The 23,614-nt window shown below is 36.4% G+C and overlaps 1 protein-coding gene across 1 annotated transcript; it reads left to right on the forward strand.

The window, feature by feature from the left end:
- Window positions 1-8,010: 8,010 nt before the first annotated feature.
- On the forward strand, window positions 8,011-23,316 carry LOC131543470 (uncharacterized). Its single transcript, XM_058780850.1, has 8 exons — window positions 8,011-8,133; window positions 12,772-13,086; window positions 13,196-13,501; window positions 13,581-13,649; window positions 22,494-22,532; window positions 22,768-22,818; window positions 22,932-23,012; window positions 23,124-23,316. The coding sequence occupies exons 1-8, from the start codon at window positions 8,073-8,075 to the stop codon at window positions 23,177-23,179; spliced, it is 978 nt and encodes a 325-aa protein (XP_058636833.1). The 5' UTR covers window positions 8,011-8,072; the 3' UTR covers window positions 23,180-23,316.
- Window positions 23,317-23,614: the final 298 nt, after the last annotated feature.

Consider the following 23,614-nt stretch of genomic DNA (forward strand, 5'->3'; position numbering starts at 1 on the left):
TTTGAATTATGTCATCACACCCTTAAGATGCTCTAAACCATCTAAGACTTTCGTTCATCTTCGAAAGAAAAGTGGAGATCTTTTAATGAAATCTGAGAGATTTATGTTCCTCTGATGAAAAGATTCATCAAAGATGTTCACGTTTCAAAAAGTTCATCGCGAAAAAACATCTCCAAATTAATCCATATGAATTGCGTGGTTTCCTCCAAGCGCCCTAAAGAGACACGATCGCTCTATAGAATACTGTTTAAATTTAGACTTGTATGCACATTCAAGGGACATTTGCTCGCACATCATATTTGATTTATAAAGCTCTCTGCTGCGAGCTCATTATCATACGAACCAATCAGAGCCGTTTAATGGCTCTGGAACCAATCAGGTTTAGTCTGTGTTGTTTGAATTTAAACACAAATAACTTTTTTTTTTGTTTGTTTGTTTGTTTTTTGTTTTTCAGATATGATGTTGAAATCCTTGTGAGAATTTCAGAAATATATATTAGAAAATAAAGGCACCAAGCTTGAACAAATTTATAAACACCTAGCTTATAACAATTAATGTATCATACTGAACAACAGCCTAATCAACCAAAGTAGCATAACCCATATTAAACAACATATTTTAAATATTGCAATGGTTAATAATATTTGACAAAGGTTTGTACATTGTAAATGTTAAAAATGTTTTTCAAAATATTGTACTTTTCCAAATATTAAAATTATAAATACATAAATAGGCTATTTAAAATATAACCATGTGTAGTCCTACTGCAATATACAGTAAAGTACATTAAAAACCTACTAAAAATGTAAGCATTTTATGTTCTTACACAAAGTACATATACTTTAAGGGTAACATAGCCTATATTTTCTGTAAATACTCTACACCTTCACTAAAGTGTGTTTAGTATATTCCTTAAAAGTGTAACTAAGAATATATTTATTAACATAGTATTTCTACTATACTTTTTAGACATATAGTAATAGTGTGCTTGTGTTTAGCATATTCCTTAAAAGTATAACTAAGCATATATTTAATACAAAAGTACTTCTAGTATACTTTTTAGAAATATATTAAAATGTAATTCAATATATTTGTAATGCACTTCAAATAAGCATGTTGGGAATACAAATGTATTATAAACATACTACTTGAATTTCAAGTATATTTTTAATACATTTAATACTACGTCTTTTTCACCATGTTCCACCACAAAAGCTCTGAATCAAATGCACAGAAATCAAGAATCAGAAAAGTGCTGTAATAGCTCTGTTTGAAATTACAGTAATTAAAATAAACTACAACTTAAGATTCAGTCACCTCTGTGATTTATCTGATCAATACTGCATTTATTTACATGCTGAGGTAGATGCTTATGCGTTAACTCACTTTTTATCCAACACAAATGTTCCTCAATTTATCAACAATACTAATGAACTAGATAACTTATGTTTAGTTACTACATGTAGAATTGTTTATTTGCATTACTTACATTCATCTAAATCAGTGTTGACAGTGAATTCTGCATAACACACATAACGTTACATCACTCACTCAGATGTGTTCATGTTGTGATGTGCTCATCTGTAATTTGTTTAGAAAATGTTCCTGTCTCATATTAAATAAGCATTTAGTAATCATCTTTAAGATGTATGGTTTAAGTAAATGCACTCTGGAGACGTGCATGTGTTTACTGGAGCTCCGCTGTTCGCTATAGGCTACGTAATAAAATGTGTTTTTACAGCAACATCACAAATATACTGTAACATTACTGTCTAGCGTCTTTACACCTTCAGCAAATCTGTACAGTTTACTATACAGTAGCTCAACAAATACGATTTTAACACAAGGAACCGTGTTTTTGGTTTGTAATACTCACATTTGTAAATACCCTCGTCGCTGTTCTCCATCACGTTCTCTGATGACGTATTGATCTCCCGTGGCCTTCTGGGATTGAAAAGTATCCATTGATGAGTACTCAAGAATCTGGGCAGAAGCAGTAGAACATCCGGGAACTTCTCGACTACTCTTTTATGAATATTGAGGTTTCGGACATACCTATTTGCTCGCCTACTGCTTTTCCCCTACTATATAGTTGAGAAGTAGGCGGTTTCGGACGCAGCCAGTAAGACTTTAACCAGCAGAGTGGAAACGTCTTTTTCTTGCATGGGGGCGTAGTGTGGTCGCATTCGATGACAGGAAACTCAAATTTGTCGCATGATTCTGTGGAATGACCACAAACCTCCCTTACAAAACACTGTGGCAGTACCAGATTAATACCATGGTATTTACAACACACATTGCAAGGAACTGGCATGTCTCACACTAAAACTATGAGTTTAAGGTTTTGTTGTTCATGTGTTCATATTTGTTTTGAAAATATGACTAAAAATGTGAGCTTACAGTTAAAAATGACCTTACCATTTTGTTGATCATGTGTCTTTTAAAAATGTGATTTAAAAATATGAGCTTACAGTTAAAAATAGCTGTTTACTGTTAAAAATGAGCTTACTATTTTGTAGTTTGTGTGTCTTTTAAAAATGTGAACTTAGTCAAAAATAGGAGTTTACTAATAAAAATTAACTTATGATTTTGTTCATGTCTTAAAAATGTGAGCTTACTGTTATAGGAACTTACTGTTAAGAGCAATGTTTCTGTTAAATTAATGTAAATGTAGTATAAACCTAATAAAGTGGTTGATGTGAAAAACAATACTTGTTTCAATGTTTTTTTTTTTTTTAATTATTCAATACAAGTAAACAATATATAAACTGGAAATTTTGAGTTTAGTCTATTTGCCCTTTTAAGTTATCTGTACTTAAACATTTAAGTTAATTCAATGAAGAGATCACATTTGGTCAACTAAATTAAATTGTCAATTTTCCATTACTCAAAGGAACTGAGGCAATCACTTTCCTCAAATAATTTGAATAGTCTCAACTTATTAGGGTTTACAGTGTAGGGGTGTAAATCGGGTGTTTCGTCACGACATCATATCGATTCTCATACCCAGCAATACGATATTTGCTGATACCTCAAAAAATTATATGATACGATTACAATTCGATTTGATACAGGAGTATATTATTATTATTATTATTATTATTATTATATACCTATTTTAAACAAACATATACATTTGTATTAACTAGAATGTATGTAAAACCAAAGACTATAGAATACCCAAGACGTGTCACTTGTAAAGTTTTGAATGGGGAAAAATGCAACACTCAATATGTCCGCGCTATCGAAGGAAGCCCAGCCCCTGAGTAAAAGAGCCAATCGCTAATCTGTAAAGTCAGCGGGTCACTGTTAGAAGCGTCCATGTTGCTATGAAAACAATCAGCGTTCTGAAACATGTGTTTAGGACTGTGCATGCGCACTGGCTGATCTAGCCTGAAATATAAGCTTTCTTTTAAGGCTATTGGAGCATAAGGGACAACATTTATGAGGAAGTTGTTGTCTGATTTCATTGGTGATTTCAAATATGAAATTTAATCTTAAACTTGGGGAACAGTTTTGGAGAATTTGATGAAACCCTGAAAAAAAACCTCACCTGCCTGTAGCCCTAGAAATTCTGAAGACCTTGATTAGCTTGTTCAGGTGTGTTTGATGGTAAAAGGATTTCATGGCATTTTAAGCAATATACAAGGTGGAAAAGTGGGTAGAGTTGAGACACCCTTTATAGGTTGCTATGTACTGTATACAGTAACAGTTCAATCATAGAAAATAAAATGCATACAGAGGCTGCGTGTTTGTGTACTGGTATTACCTACAAACCCGATTCCAAAAAAGTTGTGACACTGTACAAATTGTGAATAAAAAAGGAATGCAATAATTTACAAATCTCATTAACTTATATTTTATTCACAATAGAATATAGATAACATATCAAATGTTGAAAGTGAGACATTTTGAAATGTCATGCCAAATATTGGCTCATTTTGGATTTCATGAGAGCTACACATTCCAAAAAAGTTGGGACAGGTAGCAATAAGAGGCCGGAAAAGTTAAATGTACATATAAGGAACAGCTGGAGGACCAATTTGCAACTTATTAGGTCAATTGACAACATGATTGGGTATAAAAAGAGCCTCTCAGAGTGGCAGTGTCTCTCAGAAGTCAAGATGGGAAGAGGATCACCAATTCTCCCAATGCTGCGGCAAAAAATAGTGGAGCAATATCAGAAAGGAGTTTCTCAGAGAAAAATTGCAAAGAGTTTGAAGTTATCATCATCTACAGTGCATAATATCATCCAAAGATTCAGAGAATCTGGAACAATCTCTGTGCGTAAGGGTCAAGGCCGGAAAACCATACTGGATGCCCGTGATCTTCGGGCCCTTAGACGGCACTGCATCACATATAGGAATGCTACGGTAATGGAAATCACAACATGGGCTCAGGAATACTTCCAGAAAACATTGTCGGTGAACACAATCCACCGTGCCATTTGCCATTGCCGGCTAAACATGATCCAGAAGCGCAGGCATTTTCTCTGGGCCAAGGCTCATTTATTCCTTTTAAACCGGCTGTGTCGGCGCCGACACATCAGACCAAGCTGTATTCATGTTACCATAACTCTTCTACCGTTTGCACTATCAAAATAATTCTAATTGCTCCTGACAGCAGACAATATGTGCTTTTCGGCAATATATGGCTTATTACGGTAATTTCTTGCGCTCCGTCAACAAATGACGGCAGATTTCCGGGAGAGCGGGAAGGGAGAATTTGAATGGAGAGATAGGGAGCGCGGAGTTTGTTATTGCATAAATTAATAAACAAAATGAACAAAAACATGGTCAAGGAAGAGTAAACAGCATAAGAGTCGATTAGGATGATTTTTGATGAGACTTTGGGAGCAGGCTGAGTGAGACTTTTTCACATGTGGTGTGTGCGTCGCTATAATGAGTCTGTGCATGTAAATGAATGGGTGTATGCATGTACATGCATGTGTAAATGTGTGCGTGTATGAACAAAAAAGCCTCCTGAATGAAAACTGTGCAACCCAGTGTCCCAAAACTACTTGTATATATGTATTATAGTTGAATTTTGAAGTAAGAAGTGTTGGATTATTTCGATCATGATTTTTCTCTTTTTTTTCTAAATAAAAATAAAAACAAATATTCAGTTTTTTTTATTTTTGTCTATTTAAATTGTTTACAAACTCAAAACAAGATTAATGGTCAAAAACTGTACTTTTTTGAAAGCCATTTGTTTTCTGAAAAAAATGACACCTTGCACTTGAAAATAGCACATTCTGTTAGAATTTTACAGTCAAACAAAATGTGTGAAAATGACCTATTTTACCCTTAGGTTTTAAAGGGTTAAAATAGACTGTGGCAAAGTGGAACACTGTTCTGTGGTCAGACGAATCAAAATTTGAAGTTCTTTTTGGAAAACTGGGACGGCATGTCATCCGGACTAAAGAGGACAAGGACAACCCAAGTTGTTATCAGCGCTCAGTTCAGAAGCCTGCATCTCTGATGGTATGGGGTTGCATGATTGTGTGTGGCATGGACAGCTTAATCATCTGGAAAGGCACCATCAATGCTGAAAGGTATATCCAAGTTCTAGAACAACATATGCTCCCATCCAGACGTCATCTCTTTCAGGGAAGACCTTGCATTTTCCAACATGACAATGCCAGACCACATACTGCATCAATTACAACATCATGGCTGCGTAGAAGAAGGATCCGGGTACTGAAATGGCCAGCCTGCAGTCCAGATCTTTCACCCATAGAAAACATTTGGCGCATCATAAAGAGGAAGATGCCACAAAGAAGACCTAAGACAGTTGAGCAACTAGAAGCCTGTGTTAGACAAGAATGGGACAACATTCCTATTCCTAAACTTGAGCAACTTGTCTCCTCAGTCCCCAGACGTTTGCAGACTGTTATAAAAAGAAGAGGGGATGCCACACAGTGGTAAACATGGCCTTGTCCCAACTTTTTTGAGATGTGTTGATGCCATGAAATTTAAAATCAACTTATTTTTCCCTTAAAATGATACATTTTCTCAGTTTAAAGATTTGATATATCATCTATGTTGTATTCTGAATAAAATATTGAAATTTGAAACTTCCACATCATTGCATTCTGTTTTTATTCACAATTTGTACAGTGTCCCAACTTTTTTGCAATCGGGTTTGTACATTATGGGGACCAAATGTCCCCACGAGTATAGTAATACCAGTAAATTCTAACCTTATGGAAATATTTGTAGGTCCCCATGATGAAACAAGCTTCTAAATCATACAGAATGATTGAAAATGTAAAAATGCAGAAAGTTTCGAGTGATGTGTAGGTTTAGGGTTATAGAATATACGGGTATGTATATTGTTATTTTTATATTTACATTTGTACTGGTTGCCATATATTTCCTAGTGTTAAATATTTGTTCCTATTTTGTTTAACTGAATCTCAATTAAATAAAGCAAATAAATGAATTTATTTTTAAAATGTAATTATTTAAAACTGTAATATTGTAATTTATTACATTTGCTATAAATGCTTAGCCAGCTTTAGAGCATTAAGAATGGGTGTCTCAAAAATGCACCTCATGGTTATTAGCTAATTGTGGAAAATATAAACTACTTATGGCTATTATCAATTTATGATATTTTACTACACAAGCAAAATAAACGTGAAAAATGACTTCATTTCAGCATCTAGTTTTTGTGTAGTGATGAAAAAAGCAGAAAGTGTCTCTACTGTACTCAGTCTATCCTATACTACAGATATTGATATTTTACGTGTGGCATCGATGCATCGTATCGTCAGACATCGTATCGATGAATCGTTACACCTCTGCTAGTTAGCAAGCCAATTAGCATCAGCAAACACATTTTTCCAAATAGGCTATTACAATTTCGTAATTCAGAATTACTGATTATATTATTTTTAATTTTAAGCAAAAGCTTTCTGTTCTCTGAATTTGCTGTAAATGTTTAAAGCAAATTGCTTTGTCATTTTACCCCACCCTTGGGCGTTTTTGTTTTCCGAACTTGTTTCTGGATCCTCCACAACAGTGTATACACTCTGTGTCTCTCACTGAACACACTTGAGTCATGTCATCAGCTCATTAATAAACACTCCAAGAGCTGAAAAGGTTGTTTCATTTAAAGGACACATTCAAGCACTATTGGCAAAACATGCACAAAATCACGCTTTACATCAGGTTCATCATTCCTGATCCTGAGACACTGTACTGCAGAGTTTAATTTCAACTCTAATAAACAGACCTCAATCAACTAATTTGAGCCTTTTAGCTTGTTGGATCCAACTTGAACTAAGCATTTGATGCATTGCACCATTGAAACTGGCAGTCGTTTGGAAAAGGTTTGTAGCAACTACAACAATACGGAAGGAAAACCACTCAAAGAAGAGGAACTGGCAACAGACATATGAGAATGCACAGCCATCAGTACAAACTGGCTTCAGAGATTATCGTACTGTTCACTGTGGTTTGTACAAATGTGGGCAAACTAACTGAGATCTCACACTCTGTAGTAATGTGTTTCCAAACTTCAGCAGCTCACAGCTTAAAAAACAACAACAACAACTAGAACTAGCATGCCACAAAGTGAAGAGGACAAAAGACTGCCATTACAGTGATAAGGAAAAAAGGGGAAACAAATAAATAAATAAGGCAACATTTGAAACTCCTTAATAGACAAAAAATATTGCTCATAAGAAATTGTTAAACCTGAATGTGTGTTGTTTTTTTGTAGTCATTTTGTGTGTTTGGATGGATGGATGAGTTATTGATGTAGATACATTGTGTTAACAGCATGTTTGATTTCATGTTTTTAATAGATACAGTTATACCGTATCAAGTTATTTCATGCACTTAATAATAGTGTTGAGTTTCAGTGGTCACTTAAAAAAACACCTAACTGCTATATACAGTATATTTGATAGAAATGTCTTTTCTTCATCAGTATAGTGAGTGAAATGCAGCTAAACGGTCAGTTGTTTCAGATCAGAGGAAGTTAACACCCACAGGATGAGCTGATGATGTTTAAATAAAGAGCTGTAAATATAGAATGAAAAGAAAGACGGACAGAAACAGAAAATGTCTGATAAGAGTCACATGTGTCTGCTGGGACTGATCACTCTCTCTGCACTTCTCTCAGGTAAAGAAATCTGGTTATGATCTATAAAAAATGTGTGTATAAGATTTGTGTGATGTGAAAAACCATCTATCCAAACAATTTAGTTGAATTACTCTGGAATAGTGTCTGGAGTTTGAATATATGCACAATTTTATTTAGATGAAATTCGTAAAGTCATTAAGTTGTTATTTCAGAGTCATGTGGTGTAAATACTCCTTCATTCTTTAATGCACGTTTATAATTGTGCATATACTGCTGTGCATGTGACATGCCAAGGTTAGTTTAAGAGATCAGATCATTCAACTTTTGTCTCAAAAAACTGAAATAACTGTATGTAGCCATAGCAACCCATTCTGTGAACACAACTGGTTCTGGGATGAGTTTACCTTAGAGGTATTGACAGTACCGCCGCTCCCTATACGCAGAGTACGCAGTTTGCGTAGGACACAATCCCAGTTGCTCAAAAAAAAAAAAAATTACGCGCCATTCCTGCACCCGCAACAGCTCACACCTCACGTTTGCAGCTGAATGCAAATTATCATAATTGATGGATAACTATGCCCGTGAAAAGACATCAGCAATCTGGCGCCAGGAGAAGGAAAAAAAGATGAAAACGAAGCCCGTGCGTCACTTTCACGTACGCTACATTCAAAATCCTGTGAAACTTTTTTGGGTGTTGAGGTCAATAACGTGTTTTAATGTCGGTAATAATTTCACCACCCAGTTTCCATGTTCACTTACAAAAGTTAGCCATGGTTTTAACAGGAATCTTTTTTTTTTTTTTTTTTAAATCATGGTTCTTGTAGCCATGGGAACCGCAAATTAACCATGGTTTTGTTACTTCAAATAATAATATACAAAGAAGTATTAAGATAATATTTTTGTGGTTATAAAAACAAACCTAAGCCAACAACAGCCTTTAAAATTACTTATAATGCATTATATAAAAACAATGAGGCAACCCTGTTGAAAAAAATGAATCACAAATACCATTACAAACATTACAAACCATCAACTTTTAACCATTAAAAAACATTCTGTAATGTGTTTTGGGACATTTTCCATTAGGATTTAGAAGGTGACCAATTACAATAACCAGTACAACCATTACAAATTTTGTGATGTTTATTTTTTGTTTGTTTTTAATCAACATTACATGTTATTACAAATGCCTGCAAAGGGAGCCAAAGGCCTGGTAATTGCTGCTGTTACACTTACAGGACGATCAAGTCCTTGTCTAATAGGCTATTGACCCAACATTTGATTCAAATGGGTATTGAGCACATGCGTCCGCTGTTAATGAGGGCCCAGTTGACGTGACCGATGTCACACATTATATATATATATATATATATAAATATTAGTCTAAGCCTCAGACTTTTGAAGTCGTCGTTGAATTATATAGGATTTCCAGGAGAAGTATGTGTTGCGTTTAATGTTCAAACTCCTCACGAAAGAAGAAAGCTGTAGTGTTTACAACTGTGACGACAAACACTTATCAGGATCAAATAAACGCTGGATTTTCAAAAGTAAGTGAAATATTTAAAGTTTGCGGTATAGAATCTTTAAAATACGTCCAAGAGTTTTACACACTGCTATCGTGGCGACATTTGCACGCCCCGAAACGTGACTCTGAATGTAACAAACTGTGATTGGTTGTTTGACATGACGGTCAAACGGCATCATGACCTTGGCCAATTAAAGCTGCCATAGATTCCAGACCTTTAGCCATCAGTCTGAAGGTCTGGCTACGCGAGACTATATGTGTGTGTGTGTGTGTATATATATATATATATATTTCCATATATGTCCCAGTCAGCAAATTTCCTTTGGCGCAGATCTGGCCCATATCAACAGCTAAAGTGTGGTCCAGATTAGTTTGTGTTCGCCGGCCCAAATCTGGTCCATATCTTTTTAGCCAGAACTGAGCCAAAACAGTGCCATAACCCAACCCAGAGTGAGCCAAATAATAAAAACAGACGTGGCTGATATATGGACCTTATATGGTATTCTTATATGGATGAGTTCTGTAAAGGGCTGATGGCTCTTATGTGGCCCACATGTGGCTGATACACCAAAAGCCATTATTCAACCATATTTACACCACACCTATCTTTTTTATTTAAAATACCGATTACACAGTAAATCTTAAACACATCTTAAACACAAAAATGGATTCACACTCATTTTTAAAAAATGTTTATAGTATTTTAATAACAGTTTTACAATACAGAACATATAACATAACAGAAGTGTGCTATTTTGTAAAAGTCAGATGAGTGAATAAATGTGCAAAAATTGATATTTTTAGTAAGTCTCGCCAGTCTTTCTCACTCACAGTCTGTCAGGAAAAAAGAAGAGAAAAAATAACATTTGTATATCATAATTAGTATATCATAATTAGTATCATGCATTAGATATTATATGAAGACAAGCACATAAATGACTGTAAATCAGCACTGCACCCAAGACATGAGTGCTACTGTGAAGTCCCTTTTTAAATTTAATTTTTCTAAATTTAAAAAATGTAGTTACTTTAATAACAGGCTATTTTTAGACATAATAATAATAATATACATAATATTAATGAAAACATTAGGGGTGTAATGGTACCTCAGCTTTGAAGTCACCGTTTCAAACAGTTTTGGTACAGCAGGGGGAGAAAACATAAAATTGTTTTTTTTTTTTTTAAACGGTGGTTTACTGAACAATTTGTGTCTCTGCTTTTAAATGAACTCAATTAAAATTTTCTTAAGGATAAAAAATTCTATCTCAGCTATAATGCTATACAATAGGGAGCCCTATTAGAGCACATAACTAAAATATTAAAGGCTGCAATTAACAACAGAGCCCAATCTATTAAATTCAAATATTTTAGATACAATGACCAACACTACAAAAACAAAATATGCAAACAAATAGTTTGCACATTGCAATTTTCTAGCAACAAGCTGTAGACACTGAATGACTTGCCTGAGGTAAAGGTATTTCTGTTTTATTTGCATTTTTCTGCGGTTGCAAAACTGATTGAGATTAAGTGACATGAGCGTGTTTATTGCGCGTTATAACCGGTTGTAACTAGTAGAAAAGAGAATTAAAAGGAAAGGATGATCGCGCTCACTGCTACGCCATATCAAAGAGCGTCAAAACTGCATTTATGGGTTGAATTTCCTGATAAAATAGACATAATTTTTGTTTCTTATCGAACAGAACAAAACACAAACCTTGCGATTACATGATGTAATGTATAGCCTAGTAATAATGTATAGTGAGGATTTATTCACGGATATGAACTGAAACGGATTAAGTTCCGCTCGTGCAGTGGCTAAAATGACACTGTAGTTGTTCCGGACAATTTTCTGTACGAATAAGTGTACCAATACACCCCTAGAAAACATTTAAAACACCAAAACTGCACTTACCTGAATAATATGTGTCTGGGCGAAGGCTGTTGTTGTAAATAGGGAGCTTTTTCGTCATATTTTTCACGGCGGTTGAAAGAGGATGCAGGGTGGGAAATAACGGATACATTTTCAAAATTTCAGTAATCCACCAATAGGAATAAGTGAAGACACAAAGCAACCAATAGCACTGTTGAATGGGCTGATATGTGGACTGCCACTAACCTGCCACACATGACTATAGCAGTTTATATGTGTTATTCCAAATAAAAGCCAAATGTTAAGCATAAGTTAACACATTACATGGTGTGCCATAGCCAAGCCATGTATGGCTCTCGTTTGTGTGCTGTCATCTGGACCATATACCTCAAAACATATTGTCATCCAAAAGAAAATTCCCTCCAATTCTAAAGCTATGGCAACACATATACAGTATGGGGAAAGTTTGGCCCATCTGTGCTCAGCCATGCCCTACCTAGGCCAAATGTGACAGCTATCACATACAGGCTTTCCTGTAGCTCAAATAGTAGAGCATGGCGCTAGCAACGCCAAGATCATGGGTTCGATTCCCAGGGAAAGCAAGAGCTGATAAAATGTAAAAACTGTAACTTGAATGCAATGTAAGTCGCTTTGGATAAAAGCGTCTGCTAAATGCATAAATGTAAATGTAAATGTAAAGCTATCATCCACATTTGGCCCAAACGTTCTTGCTATCTGGCATATATATTGTACAATGTATTTTAATTATAATTGTACACAATTGTAACATAAAGCAATGTTTATTTGATTTTACTCTATTTTATTCTCATCTCACACAATATGGATCTGCATTCAAAAGGATTTTTTCAACTGAATATTCTCTGTAATTTCTACCATAATAATAAAAAATTCATACATCTCATGTGATAACAAATTTGGAAGATAAATGGCACATATATATATATATGTATATGTGTGTGTGTGTGTGTGTTTACTGCAATATTACCATTAAGGTTTTTTATTTTAATTTTATTTTTTTATATATATTTAACATCAAATAAGCAATACAATGTTTTCATATTAATAACACTGATGAAAGAAATAAGGTTTGGGTTATTCAGTTATTGAGTTAACGCATGTGTTCAATATCAGTTTACTCTGCTTGGTTCATTTTGTGCTTAACACAGGACACAAAGAGTTTATTTAAACTGTATTTCATAATCAAGTCATTAACCCACATTAGTATTATTATTATTAGTATTGTTGTTGTTATTTGTAGATACCAGTGGAGCAGAAGTGACTCATGTGTTCTGCAGTTCTGGTGAAAATGTCTGTCTGTCCTGTAATAATGCTCTTTCTGGCTGCACATCAACTACATGGAACTATGACAGACGTTCAGAGACAGTTGAACTGATTGCTGGAGGAATAAAGAAGACATACACAGAGACACATGAGAGACTGAGTCTGGACTCTGACTGCTCTCTGAACATCAAGAAAGTCACAAAAGAAGATCGTGGATTGTACTCCTGCCGACAATATGTGAATGGAGAACAAAAAGGAACTGATGCACGTGTTTATCTGCATGTTCTTCACGGTCAGTGTTTCTGTGAATATTATGATTATATGTTGAATTAAACAGTAATATTGTTGTCCCTGAAAAGACTGGAATCAGTCGTGTAATCTCTGTCTGATTTCTGTTTCAGTCTCTTCATCATCCTCACAGTCTGAGATCAGATCAGGCCGCTCTGTGACTCTCTCCTGTCAGTTATATAATGATCGAGTCTCTTGTGATACTTTGGTTCGTTCTGAGGGAATTGATCTGATCTGGGTGAATCAGGCTGGTGTGAATCTGCAGACAGACTCCAGATTTCAGATATTCTCCTCAGAACAGTGTCTCATCTCTCTGACTACAACACTCCTGAATGAAGATCACAACAGAGAGTGGAGATGTCAGGTTACACAGAGAAACCAGCTGAAGACCTCAGCCACATATACTGTCAAGTATTCAGGTAAATTATTTATAACAATTAATTATCAGTCATTTAAATATGATTGTAGTCTATGATGTATCTGAACATTCATCTTCAGCTCCGACCGAAACAAAGTCACCGTCTCCAGTCACCAGCTCTACATCAGCTGCAGCTCCTACACAACCAGGTACATAATCAGCTGTTAAGATGAATGTTTACTGATAACTGAAGATCTCAGTCAGACACACGGACAAGTATTCAGATCAGAAACTACATTTATTTAACCCCTTAACTGTCACAAGTTTACTTCAATACTGTATATTACAATTAAATCCTAATCTAATCAAAACAAACTATATATTGTTGGAAAGGTCTAAGACTCCTAAATAGATATTTTGCCAATGTTTGTTATTAAAAATTATGATCAGTAATAGATTTATTTATGACAAGAGTGTACCTCAAAACATACACTATTTTGCCAAAAGTATTGGCACCCCCTTCTAATGAACAGGTTTGACTACTTTAGTAATTTCCATGAGTACAAATCTTAATGTTTAAGCATATAATGATATTCTAGGGAATTGTGTGCTTCTAATTTTAAGGCAACAGTTTGGACAGGACCCTTTTCTATTCTAACATGACAATGCCTCCGTGTATAAGGCAAGGTTCAAAAAGAAATGATTGATTTAGTCAGTGTGGAAGAACTTGACTGGTCTGCAGAAAGCCAAGTCCTAATCCAAGCTGAACACCTCTGGTGTGACTTTAAATGCAGATCTTGAGCCAGAAACTCTTTACCAAACACCAATGATTTGTTCATATGGGATACAGTCATTTTAGACACTTCCAAAACTGTTGCAACAGAGATGGAAATAAAATTTTTAAATACATGATTTATGTTTCCATCTTTGTTGCCACAGTTTTGGAAGTGCCTTTTTCTGTTCTAAAGAAGGGGGTGTCCCAATACGTTTGTCCATATTAGTGATGGAAATTTTGATTCTTTCCAGGGATTCGTTCATTTTCAGTTCGTTCACCAAAATGATTTGTTCAGATTCGTTCAGTAACCATTTCTTCAAATTACATATATACACCAGCAGGGAGCGAAAAAAGAGTGTCTTATGTGTCATGTCTAAAGTCAACGATTGTACCGCATTACCACTTGTTGCAAAAAACTGATTTGACTTTATTAAAATGTGTAATCTACTCATTAAATAAATAAAATAAGGTTCAGGTGACCAAAACATAAGGTTTTCTTGCATAATTAAATTTTTAATTGTTTGGTCGGACTTTTACACATTCATAAATCGTGGAGTTATGTTCTGTAGCCTTTGTTAAATATGAATATATATAAATAAGCGTATATGTGCACAGTACCACAGTACCTGCTGCGCTTTGCATCCACTTTCTGCTGATTGCTGAACGAGACTGACTATGGAGTGAAAACAGTATCAAAACCTCCTACAAATGCACGCGAGAGATGCACATGCGTGCACACGAATCTACAATGCACGCGAGAGATCCACATGCGCGTACACAAATCCACAAGCGAGAGATCCATACACAGCGATCCACACACGCGGGCGCGAGAGATCCACACACACAGACACACGCACGCACGCACGCACACGCACACGCACACGAGAGAGATCCATACACACACATACCAGTCCACACACATACCAATCCACACATGCGCGCCAGAGATCCATACACACACACACACGAATCCACACACGTGCGAGATCCATACACACACATACCAATCCATACACACAGCGATCCACACACACACATACAAATCCACACATGCGCGCGAGAGATCCATCCATACACACACACGCACATGAATCCACAAATGAAAGCAAGATCCACACAGGGCAATCCAGACAAAGGCAATATGTGCATTGCTTCTTTGCTCACAGTATACACAACAAATAGCAAGTCCTTTGCAGTAGTGTTCTGCCTTAAGAATGTCCGTGAATATGCGGTTTTGTATTTGTGGATTCTTTTGAGACTGTCATTCCGCAGTTTAAACTCACAAATGCACACAGGCCTATCTGTACCGGGTGTGTCTCACTCGTCTTTACAAGTGAAGCTGCGGGCTCTTTGATCGCCCCCTGCCCAGTCAGCAAACAAATTTGGCCCAGATTTGGCATGCATCTGGCACAGCTGGCATTCATCCGGCACTGGCATACAGCATGTGGGCCAAACATGGCCAGGGTTTGGCAGAGATGGTACCGGGTTTAAGATGGCACACAAGACATGGGCCAGATGTCAAATGTAGATATGTGGGCCACATATGTATTGCCGATCTTGACCCACATTTAAAATCCATTTCAATAGTTTTGAGTAAAACACCAATGTTTTCCCATACAGAAAGGTAATATATTCACATACATGTGAAACACTGTTAAATATATTGAAATACATTTAGAAAATATATTTTTAAAATGCATAACATAAAGCTCATGTTGTGTGTTTAATTGTGTTTACATGTGAAATTATATTCATGCCTCATATGATATTATATGATATGATATTATATGTTATATTATAGAATAGTATATCATGTTGTTTTATTTATATACAACTGACTTCAAACTATGTTTTGCATTCACTGCTTTTTATATTCTCATTCAATTTACAGTTTGGTGTAGGCCTACTAAACAATACATGATGAAGTTTCAGGACATTTTATTTGACATTTACGTACGTTCGGTGACGTCGCATAACTGCCAAATTCAAACTACATTTTCGTGCTTTGTCTGACGCTGAGATGCCGCTGCACTTGTCATATAATCACACCTATGAAGTGTTTTTAACCACATAATGTTTATTTTGTGCTTTAGACATTTAAATACACATAAGTACTAGTAAAACATTACATTTAGAGTTCGTAAAATACACTCAGATGTTTATGGAAGCAGCAATAACAATCCATTCAAATATAAGTTTCAGACGTGTTTTATTAATATCAAATACACATCGTGTAAGTAACTATAAAGTTCACTCTATTGTTCTCCTATTTCTATTTCTCCTATTTTATGAAAATTGTATTGGAAGTGTAATTTATTTTTTTTATTTTGACTGAAGTCCCATTCGTTTACATGGAGAGGGCGGGGTTTATGACCTGAACTGCAGCCAGCCACCAGGGGGCGATCAAAGAGCCCGCAGCTTCACTTGTAAAGACGAGTGAGACACACCCGGTACAGATAGGCCTGTGTGCATTTGTGAGTTTAAACTGCGGAATGACAGTCTCAAAACAATCCACAAATACAAAACCGCATATTCACAGACATTCTTAAGGCAGAACACTACTGCAAAGGACTTGCTATTTGTTGTGTATACTGTGAGCAAAGAAGCAATGTACATATTTGCTATGTCTGGATTGCCCTGTGTGGATCTTGCTTACATTTGTGGATTCATGTGTGCGCGCACGTGTGTGTGGATCTCTGGTGCGCGCGTGTGTGGATATGTGTGGATATGTATGTGTATATTTGTGTGTGTGTGTGTGCGTGTGTGTGTGTGTGTGTGTGTGTATGGATCTCTCGCGTGCGTGTGTGTGGATTCCTGTGTTTGTGGATCGCCATGTGTTTGGATCTCTCGCGTGTGCATTTGTGGATTCGTGTGCACGCGTGTGGATCTCTCGCGTGCATTTGTAGGAGGTTTTGATACTGTTTTCACTCCATAACTTACTCACATGCTAAAATGACCGACCTACCCGGTACACATTCATTCACGAACGACATGTCATGTACCAGTTCGTTCAATTCGTTCATGAATGAGATCTCTCTCTCGTTCAGACTCAAAACAGCGACTCGGTCAGTGATGGGCGTATTTGTTCACTAGCACATTCAACAAATCACATGCTCCGTCACATCTCATACTCGAAGGCTATTGGCTCGAGGTTTAGTCATTCTTTGACAGGGTGAAACAGCAACTACTACCCGGTTCACTGATGTGCGCATGCGCTGCTAATAGCGCCTCGCTGCTGCAGACAGAGGAATTTCAGTGAACGAGAAATATGAGTCAATGGATTACGTGAACGAGAACGATTCATTCACTTAAAAAATTCGTTCAAAAAGAACGATTCGTTCACGAACGTAACATCACTAGTCCATATAGTGTATGTACAAGTCATTGGTACAATCACCTCATTCACTATTCCCTACATTAGTCCACTCTTACAGTTCACCTGAAGGAGTGAATGAAAACGAGTGAGTGAATTCAGTCATCGAGTGCACCGGAAGGTAGAGGTCTGCATTCCATTCCGCGGCAGATTTCTTGCGACGCGGGATTAAATTCCCGAATAAAACGCGGTTGCGGTCGGTAACTCTGGTGCAATTTGAACGGGAGCGGGCGGTCTAGCAATATCCCGTTCCTGACGTCTTTTCAGAACAACATATCTAAGCTTTATTCAAGCACCGGTACAGCCTGCAGGCGACTGTTATGCACGTGCTGCACGCATGAAACAGTGCTTCGTTTTATTTGCGAGTGTCTGTGCGCAGCATACGCATAAGGATGCTCAGGGGCAGGCTACCAGTGGTGAATATACGGCCCGCAGACAGAACAGGCAGGTTGTCGATGAGTGACAGAGCAGAATAAAGATGGAGCAAAGTGTGGATGCGCTGTCCTTGAAGAACGCTCAACTCGGTTTTGTTTATATTTTGCTTAGCCTATCATTTTAAATGACAGATGTCGAATTTATTTATTTATTTTTCTTCCGCGACACTTTTCCTAGGCTAGCTACTGTGTTTACAGCAAGATGTTAAACGAATTTAGTATTTTGACAAGACGAATAAAATTATAATAGGCCATTTTTGTACAACCTACATACATTTTTTTTTTTCTCTGCGACACTTGTTCCTATTGTGTTGTAAAGGTTAAACGAATTGTATCCTGACAAGACGAATAAAAATAAGGAATACAATTTTTGTACATTTTTATTTTCTCTGTGACACTTTTTTTTCCCCTACTGTGTTGGCAGCAAAATGTTAAACTAATTTCGTGTCTTAAGACACAAAATTCGTTTAACATTTTGCTGTCAATAAAAGACTCTTGACGACGAATAAAATAACAAATACAATTTTGTGCAGACTACACTTTTATTTGTTAGCCTATCTGTCTTTCTTTCAGTAGAGGAAATTTAAATGTGTGATTCTGGAAACGAGATCTAAATTTAGCTTGAACGTTTGGGTCTGGAAGAAAATTATTCAAAGCGGACAGCGGGTGAACAAAGAGTAAATATATCGCGGGAGCGGGCGGGTGCGGGATATAACCTCGCGGGAGCGGGACTTAAAAAACAGTCCCGCGCAGACCTCTACCGGAAGGACTGCTGCTTTTGTATAGTTTGTTTGCTGTTTAATAATCATTTTAAACGGGCAGCTCCAGTAGTAAGATTGAAGGATTAATCTTGAACTCTGTCATGGAAATTATGTATAAACCCTAATAGTCAATTTACAGTTTGTACCTGTGTTGTGTATTACGCCGTGGATGAGCGCTTCTAAAATAAATGAATGGATGATTCAGCTGCGGGCGGCATCTTCTGGCGAGACGCGGAATTCACTCTGCGCGCGACTCTCACAGTGCATTAAGGGGTATAGGGGGCGATTTCGGATACAGCCATGGAGTTTGGATGGCACCTGATGGCTATTTGTGGTATCCATGGGTACCAAAGACCTCACTTCCGCTATGCTCGCCGCCATATTTGTGTCTGATGTGACAACCAGCACATCCGTATGAGATTTAATAGATAATGTTAATTAGCTAGCTTACTACACAATCTGAATAATGTCAAGTTAGCTAATATTAGCACAATTTATAATTATTCATTCTTTCTGGACACATTACTGTTTGAATTGCGAAGGTAGCTGCTTGCTGAAGACTTCAAGAGCTTTAAGAATCCTCTCCTGGCTGGTCGCTCCTGCTTCACAGCGAGCGAGACTCGGCGGTTCCCTTCTCAGTCCGCGTTTTGATTTCAGCAAGTCAGTTTTGGTGAATGCAAACAACGTGATTACTAATCATGAGTCCAACATCCAGCAAGCCAAGAAAACATGCAATCTACCTGAGGGAAGACGTCTTTCATTTCTAGTGTATTCTTAAACCTGGATTTCATTACTGAAGCACAAATTCAGGCACCAAAAGCAGCCCACACTAAGTTCGCTTTAATTAAAGATATGCATTTTCATTTAACAAGGCCCCCCTCTAAATAAACATCAACAACTCAGGTTCGTTTAAATACATCCCCAAGATTTATTGATGGCTTTACAGAGTTTTTCTTATTACACAGGACATCTTACACACGAGTTAAGCCAGCAAGAGTTGAGCATCAAACCATACAAGAAAGCGAAGAATCACAGAAAAAACCCATTAAGTAAATATAACACACAAATAAACCTTGTGATTCACACAATTCATCAAAAGTAAATGACATGCAAAAATAGCTCAACTCTGCTTAAACACTAGGCATAGCGTCCTCTTTGTAAAGTATATATAAACAATGGGGGAAACAAACAAAATACAAAACCAAAAAGAAACTAGTCAGCCCAAAGGGCCGTTCCCATTTCTTTCGGCCCAATTATCGATTCAAGTACCCGGGCGGACTAGACAATAAACCCAAAACCAAATATTCAAACCAAAAAAAATAAACAAACTCAAATACAACAAGAGCTGTGTCAAAGATCCAAAAGACGGCGTATGCGAACCCCTCGCATACGAAACAATTGGCTTCATAGAGCTATCTTCAAGATCCAAGAAAATCCACCTGCGAACCGCTCACAAACAAACAGTAAAAGAGTCAATCGAAGAAACAATTGACCTATTGGTAAGACTAGCCAATGGCAGTCGAGTTTCAGTTGAACGGGGAGAGGAACTCTGTAGGTTTCAGCGCCACAGAGAGAAACATTGGAAGATCCGAAGCTTGCATCGGTTTCATGGGGTTTATGCTTCAAAAATGGAAAAGTGCCGTGCCTGGGGTACTTGTAACATTGATACCAGGTATCCTCAGAGGATGGGCAATATCACTTATTTCATTACATTTCCTGAATTCAAACAAAACAGAGCAAAATGTCCCTAAGTATTCACCCCAATACAAATGAAGACAAAAATGTTCATTTTCTGGTTGTCATACACTCATTAAGTTACAATTTTCATCTGCTCAAGCATTAATGTTATCTTGTGCTTTAGCAAGGTATCTCTGGCTAAAACTAGCTAACGTTAAAGTTAGTGATAACATACAATCCTAAATAGCGGACCGTTCTTGCGTCTTATAGTGTAGGTCAAAAACACATAAACGAAGGTCTACATTTCAGTGCCTCTCCATATTAAACTGATTAAATGTACATTAATTTAATCATACCCTGCGATACATGAACAGTGTTGATCCTGCATGTTGTCATCCGCGATCGTGATGACCGACCGTAATATGAGACTTCTCCCGCTTGCATTGTGATCTGTAAACCCTCGCTTCTAGTTACCACCGTATTTATTTTTAAATATTTTATAAATCCCTCCATGGAATATTTAATTCCCATTCGGTGGCCTTCTGTGTCCAAAATTGTGCAAAAATATCGTGGGACAAGGTTTTCACTGCAGCTGTCATTGTAAGACAGTGAGCAACTCCATTTGTTTGTCCGAGGGAGCAACAGTAACTAAGGGGGGCGGGGCTTACCTATAGGTCAATTGCACCTCCCGCTCTCGTTCCTACCGCTGATCTTCAAACATAGCTAACCACACCCTCTTATTTCATGACTTTACTCCCTAGATGTCACCTGCCACAATAGGCTACATGGCTGCAATAACAATTTAGTTCAAAATTTTGCCATTGTAAGAAAAAAAATGCTTTACTGAGCGTCCACGGAAATGACATAACCTATGTGGTACAATACAACTATTTTAACGTCCTTTATTCTCCTATAAAGAATCACAATAGCCAATTATTATCCTTTTCTGAAGTTGGCAACCGTACGTCAGCTGCCAGTGGTGCCTTCTGATTCAAGCCAACAATTTACTCCGCCGATCTAACCTCTTTGGGATCGAATAAAATTGTAGTTCAGGGTTTTTCTGACGACTGTTGTTACAGCACAACATTTCCCGGGTGTACTGTAACCTTGTGAACCTTCTGGGAGTGTTTCGTTGATCTTCATCTGGTAGTTCTGGCTGCTGTGACCACAGACTGACAGGTCGCGCAGCTGTGACTCGGACACAAAAATGGCGTCACATGGAACCTATGGATAACGCCTAAACAAAATTACATCGTAACCTCAATTTATTTATTTATTTTATATCAACTTCAAATTTGAAAAAAAAGAAAAAAGCTACTTATTTAGACACATGGCTTTAATTTTATATCAGTTTTTGATTAAAACCTATTTTGTAAAAATATTTATTTTATATAAAATAAAAACAGTATAGTACATTTTCTTTACAGTAAATTTAAACTTCTAACTTTTTTATACTTTCATTTTTGTTCTGCTGATTGTCTTCTTTAAAAAAGAGACCAACCTTAGGTCTGTATTCAAAAGCGTTCATGAATTATAACAATTTAAGTTTGAATACTGCACTTTATAGACAAACTGAAGGTTTATGGTCTGCAGCGCACTGTGTTTCAGTCTCATATAAATGATGTATAAATAACGTCATGTATTTATATTGTAATCAGCGCTGTTTCTGATCAAAAGGGTTCCTCAGTAAAGTCTTACTTCCATTATCAAAGATCATCAGTGATGCCTTCATAGATACACTTGTCTCATCTACACCTTAATTACTTTAAATAGATAACAAACATGTCTGAAAAAACGTGCCTTTGAAAAATTGCAAAATATTGGCTAATTTTTCAAATTTAATGCATGACAAATAAACATCATCTAAGCTCACATTTATACATTTATATCTGACTGCGTTTCTCCTCCTTGTTTATGTGAGCTACAGCTGCCTGAGTCTTACTCACAGCTGTTACTGTATGTCTGGGAAAATAATAATAATAATAATAATAATAATAATAATTAATTATGTCCTGAACGTTCATCTTCTGCAGGTCTAAAGGATTCAGTCAGCAGCTCAAACTCAACACAAGGTACATGATCTCTGACACACTTCATCAGTCTCTCACTTCTCTTTTATAATTAAATAATGCAGTTTAGCCAATGGGGATAAAATTAATCTTTATGTCTATGGTTCTTGCATCTCTAAAATGCCTATATAGATAAATGGATCATTACCCCAAACACTGAGATGACTTCAGATGCTCAGCTTCAGCTTTGCATGTCTTATTAATGTCACATTATGTTTGAACTAATATTGATCCACAGATACAGCTGTCATATCAGAAACTGTAGTCTGTGCTGGATCATTAATCAGAGGTATGTTGGCTTTACATGCACTGAAACTATCAAGGCAATAATTGTTCATTGTTAATAAGCAATTCACAGGTTCACAGATTCCTTCTCTTCTCTCTCTCTGTTCTGTCCTGCAGTGATTGTGATTATTGTTGAGATCGCAGTGTTTGCTGCTCCTACTGTGATTCTTCTTCAGATCATCTGTGTGAGAAGAGCTGGTGAGTTTTGAACATCACAGAACCTGAGGATTCACATCGATCTCTAACAATCTGAATCATTACAGTGCAAAGAAGATCAGTACAATTATTTATTTTTATTTATTTATTTAGGAAGGAAGACCTCTCACCACCCGACGGAAATAGAGATGTCTACAGTATTACAATGAAACACCTTCTATAAACATCATATAAAGATTACAGCAAGATTTATTTTAATGTTTATGGATATTATAGATATTTGAATACAGCTCTGAATGTCATTTTCCAGTACTGCGTACTGTACAGACTGCTTTAATATGATATTAAATACAGTCATCATCAAAGCATGACATGTACATTAATAAACATGTATGGTTATTAACACAGATATCATAATTATAATTTTACTTTTAGCTTTAAAATTAAACTTTGACAAAAATATTTTAAATGTTTTAATAGTCCAGTTCATTTATCAGATGATATATTAACAGTTTATTATTATTATTATGTTGTTTACATATCCTTTCAATGCAGAGACAAATCCTTACTTATGTTTCCTCTCAACCCTAAATAAGCAAATACATGAAGGATTGTATTCCTCACCCACAACATAGTTCAACATG

This window comes from Onychostoma macrolepis, chromosome 07 (assembly GCF_012432095.1).
Source record: "Onychostoma macrolepis isolate SWU-2019 chromosome 07, ASM1243209v1, whole genome shotgun sequence".
Lineage (NCBI taxonomy): Eukaryota > Metazoa > Chordata > Actinopteri > Cypriniformes > Cyprinidae > Onychostoma > Onychostoma macrolepis.

Bases quoted from the DNA above. Each gene is read 5' to 3' on its own strand.
- LOC131543470 (XM_058780850.1), top strand. From the start codon at position 8,073: ATGTCTGATAAGAGTCACATGTGTCTGCTGGGACTGATCACTCTCTCT. The intron at 13,650-22,493 runs GTACATAATCAG...CATCTTCTGCAG, and splicing joins TGCAGCTCCTACACAACCAG to GTCTAAAGGATTCAGTCAGC. The intron at 23,013-23,123 runs GTGAGTTTTGAA...TTATTTATTTAG, and splicing joins CATCTGTGTGAGAAGAGCTG to GAAGGAAGACCTCTCACCAC.